At 46.8% G+C, this 3,964-nt stretch overlaps 1 protein-coding gene across 1 annotated transcript in view; it reads right to left on the bottom strand.

Annotated features, from left to right (window-relative positions):
- Positions 1-784: 784 nt before the first annotated feature.
- LOC108302555 (carbonyl reductase [NADPH] 3) overlaps positions 785-3,964 on the bottom strand; it is an 11,455-nt gene continuing 8,275 nt past the window's right edge. The window contains exon 3 of the mRNA XM_017526215.2: positions 785-1,271. Coding sequence (XP_017381704.1) covers positions 835-1,271 — 437 coding nt within the window. The 3' untranslated portion in view covers positions 785-834. The remainder of the gene's footprint in view (positions 1,272-3,964) is intronic.

The following is a 3,964-nucleotide window of genomic DNA, read 5'->3' as shown; positions in this document are numbered from 1 at the left end:
TTAAAAATGAAGCGAATTGGTGTGGGGAAGGGAACCAACAACTCATTTCCATCAGCCCTCCAGGTGGTCCCGATGCCCACGAAAATGTTCTTCTCCCTCTCAGGCAAAAGAGTTGGGCATAGCAATGTTGTTGAGCTCCAGATTCCAGAACTAGAAACACCTTTTTCCCAGGGGGATTCTAATGGACATTCGTTTTCAAGAACAGAAAGAGAATCAGGTTGGGCGTGGTGGCTAACACCTGTAATCCCAATGCTTTGGGAGGCCGAGGCAGGTGGATCACCTGAGGTCAGGAGTTTGAGAACACCCTGGCCAAGATGGTGAAACCCCGTCTCTACTAAAAACACAAAAATTAGCTGGGCATGGTGGTGGGCACCTGTAATCCCACTACTCACTCAGGAGGCTGAGACAGAGAATTGCTTGAACCCGAGAGGTGGAGGTAGCAGTGAGCCAAGATTGCACCACTGCACTCCAGCCTGGGGAACAGAGTGAGACTTCATCTCAATTAAGAAAAAAAAAAAAATCTGGGTGTGGTGGCTCACGCCTGTAATCCCAGCACTTTGGGAGGCCAAGCGGGCCAATCACAAGGTCAAGAGATCCAGACCATCCTGGCCAACATGGGGAAACCCTGTCTCTACTAAAAAACAAAAAATTAGCCAGGCGTGGTGGCATGTGCCTGTAGTCCCAGCTAGCAGGGGAATCACTTGAACTCGGGAGGCAGAGGTTGCAGTGAGCCAAGATAGCGCCGCTGCACTCCAGCCTGGTGACAAAACACAACATCAATTCGTTCGTTCATTCCACCAACATTTATTAAGCATCAAACTCTGAGGCAGATGTTTACCAGTTTTGCACAACTTTGTCACGGAGCAGCTGGCCTTGTGGCTCAGTGGCATCTGGAGGCAGGAGGGCCAAGTAGACAGGGGTCTCAGCCTCCTCCTCCACAGTCCTGATACCAAATTCCTTAGTCATGTCTGTCTTCACTTGTCCTGGGCAGCACGCATTCACGAGAATCCTATCAGCTTTCCTCTTCTCATCCAGATGCCTGGCCAGGATCCTTGATAAGACTGTGACCCCCAACTTGGATACCCCATAAGGTAAATTGGGCCAGCCTTCCCTCTCATGTACCTCATTTTTTGTGTCCTCCACAAACTTTTTCATGAGATCCACCAGGTCTGCCTCTGTGAGTGTCTCACTGCGGAACTTTTCCTGCAGATCTTCACTGCAGTTTTCAAAAGCCCTTAAACACTGTAAACTACTGATATTCACCACTCTCCCTAAAACAGAATGAGAGAAATATGAAAGCATATCACAGAGATACAACCATTGGTTGAATATACCAAACATACAATTGAGTCATAGTGCAGGTGTTAAAAAATTGTTTGTTTGTTTTTTTTTTGAGACAGAGTCTCGCCCTGTCGCCCAGGCTGGAGTGCAGTGGTGTGGTGTCATCTCTGTCCACTGCAACCTCCGCCTCCCAGGTTCAAGCAATTCTCCTGCCTCAGCCTCAAAAGTAGCTGGGATTACAGGTGTGCACCACCACACATGGCTAATTTGTATTTTTAGTAGAGACAGAGTCTCACCATGTTGGGCCAGGCTAGTCTTGAACTCCTGACCTCAAGTGATCCAATTGCCTCGGCCTCCCAAACTGCTGGGATTACAGGCATGAGCCACCGTGCCCGGCCTTGTGCAGATTTAATTGTCGATTAAAAATGAAAATGTGGCTGGACACTGTGGCTCATGCCTGTAATCCCAGCACTTTGGGAGGTCGAGAGGGGCAGATCACTTGAGCCCAGGAGTTCAAGACCAGCCTGGGCAACATGGCAAAACTTTGTCTCTACTAAAAATACAAAAGTTAGCTGAGTGTGGTGGCTTGTGCCTGTGGTCTCAGCTACTCAGGAAGCTGAGCTAGGAGGATCACCTGAGCCCAGGAAGTAGCAATTGCAGTGAGATGTGATCACACTACCGCAGTCCACTACACTCCAGCCTGGGTGACGTGAATGAGACTGTTTCTCAAAAAGTAATAATAAAATTAAAAAATGACTATAGAAGGCATAATATGCACCTGTGTGTTTTAATTTTTTTTGGTTCCTGTTCTCCCAAGGGAAGAACACACCTCCAGCAGTAAGAAGGGCTCCCTTTCACAGGATTCTCTGAGAGATGGCTGAGGTAGTAAATTCGTAGATTTCCCCAGGAAGTTTTATTTTTATTTTTTACTTTATTTATTTATTTTTTTGAGATGGAGTCTTGCTCTGTCACCCAGGCTGGGGTGCAATGGCATGATCTCAGCTCACTGCAACCTCCCCCTCTCGGGTTCAAGCGATTTTCCTTTCTCAGCCTCCCAAGTGGCTGGGATTACAGGCACCTGCCACTATGCCCGGCTAATTTTTTGTATTTTTAGTCGAGACAGGGTTTCACTGTGTTAGCCAGGATGATCTCGATCTCTTGACCTTGTGATCCACTTGTCTTGGCCTCCCAAAGTGCTGGGATTACAGGCATGAGGCACCATGCCCAGCCCCCTAATTTTTTTTTTAAGACACAGTCTTGCTCTACCACCAAGGCTGGAGAGCAGTGGTGCAATCTCCACTCATTGCAACCTCTGCCTCCTGGGTACAAGCAATTCTCCTGCATCATCCTCCCCAGTAGCTGGGATTACAGGTGCCCACCACCACACCTGACTAATTTTTGTACTTTTAGTAGGGATGGGTTTTGCCATGTTGGCCAGGCTAGTATCGAACTCCTGACCTCAAGGGATCTGCCTGCCTCAGCCTCCCAAAGTACTGGGGTTACAACTGTGAGCCACTGCACCCAGCCTAAGATTTTTTTATTTTGTTCTGTGAGACAAAGTCTTGTTCTGTCACCCAGGCTGGAGTGCAGTGGCATGCTCGGCTTACTGCAACCTCTGCCTCCCATGTTCAAGAGAGTCTTCTGCCTCAGCCTCCAAAGTAGCTGGGACTACATGTGTGTGCCACCATGCCTGGCTAATTTTTGTATTTTTTTTTTAAGTAGAGATGAGGTTTCATGTTGACCATACTGGTCTTGAACTCCTGACCTCAAGTGATCTGCCCACCTTGGCCTCCCAAAGTGCTGGGGTTACAGGCATGAGCCACCATGTGCCTGACTCCCTGGCAGTTTTATAAAACCGTTCTTCCCCGGCATACACACTCCAAGTGCTTGTAAACTTGCTTTCCAAGGGACAGTGCTCTCATGCTAAGGACTAACACCCTCAATTTCCTAGGCACACCCAATTTTCTAGGGCCTCAATTCCTTAGTGCCACAACCAGCAACAAGCATCCCTAGGGATGACTCTGTCTGTCTTTCATTGTAGATATCTCACAAGTGGAATGGGCTGTTTCTCCATCCTGGTTTTTGTTTCATTACTTTTTTTTGGACACAGAGTCTTACTCTGCCACCCAGGCTGGAGTTCAGAGGCACGATCTTGGCTCACGATAGCCTCCACCTCCTGGGGTCAAGTGATCCTTCTGCCTCAGCCCCATAAGTAGCTGGGACCACAGGCACATGCCACCACACCTGACTGATTTTTGTATTTTTTGTAGAAACAGGGTTTCTCCATGTTGGCCAGGTTGGTCTTAAAGCCCTAACTCAGGAGATCTGCCTGCCTCGGCCTCCCAAAGTTCTAGGATTACAGGTGTGAGCCACTGCACCTGGCCTGATTTCATTATTTTTTAGTCCATATTTAATAATATTCATATTCATTAAATTACAAATTATTTATGTTGATCATAATTCACAGCTACTAAATTGTGCTCATAGAAACAAATATACAGGCCAAGAACTATACAACAATTTGAAGTGCTGGTGGAGATCCAAAAACCAGTAAACGTTTTAATTTACACATTTCATCAGTATCAAACCCTACTAATTTTGGCGGGTTCTTTTCTTATATATTATTCTGAATGGATGGTCTCTGCTTCCAATAGGATCTCTAGATTTTTTTTTTTTTTTTTTT

Source organism: Cebus imitator, unplaced genomic scaffold (genome assembly GCF_001604975.1).
Source record: "Cebus imitator isolate Cc_AM_T3 unplaced genomic scaffold, Cebus_imitator-1.0 Scaffold41, whole genome shotgun sequence".
Lineage (NCBI taxonomy): Eukaryota > Metazoa > Chordata > Mammalia > Primates > Cebidae > Cebus > Cebus imitator.
The sequence above is the reverse complement of the archived record's forward strand: the minus strand, read 5'-3'. Positions and strand labels throughout refer to the sequence as shown.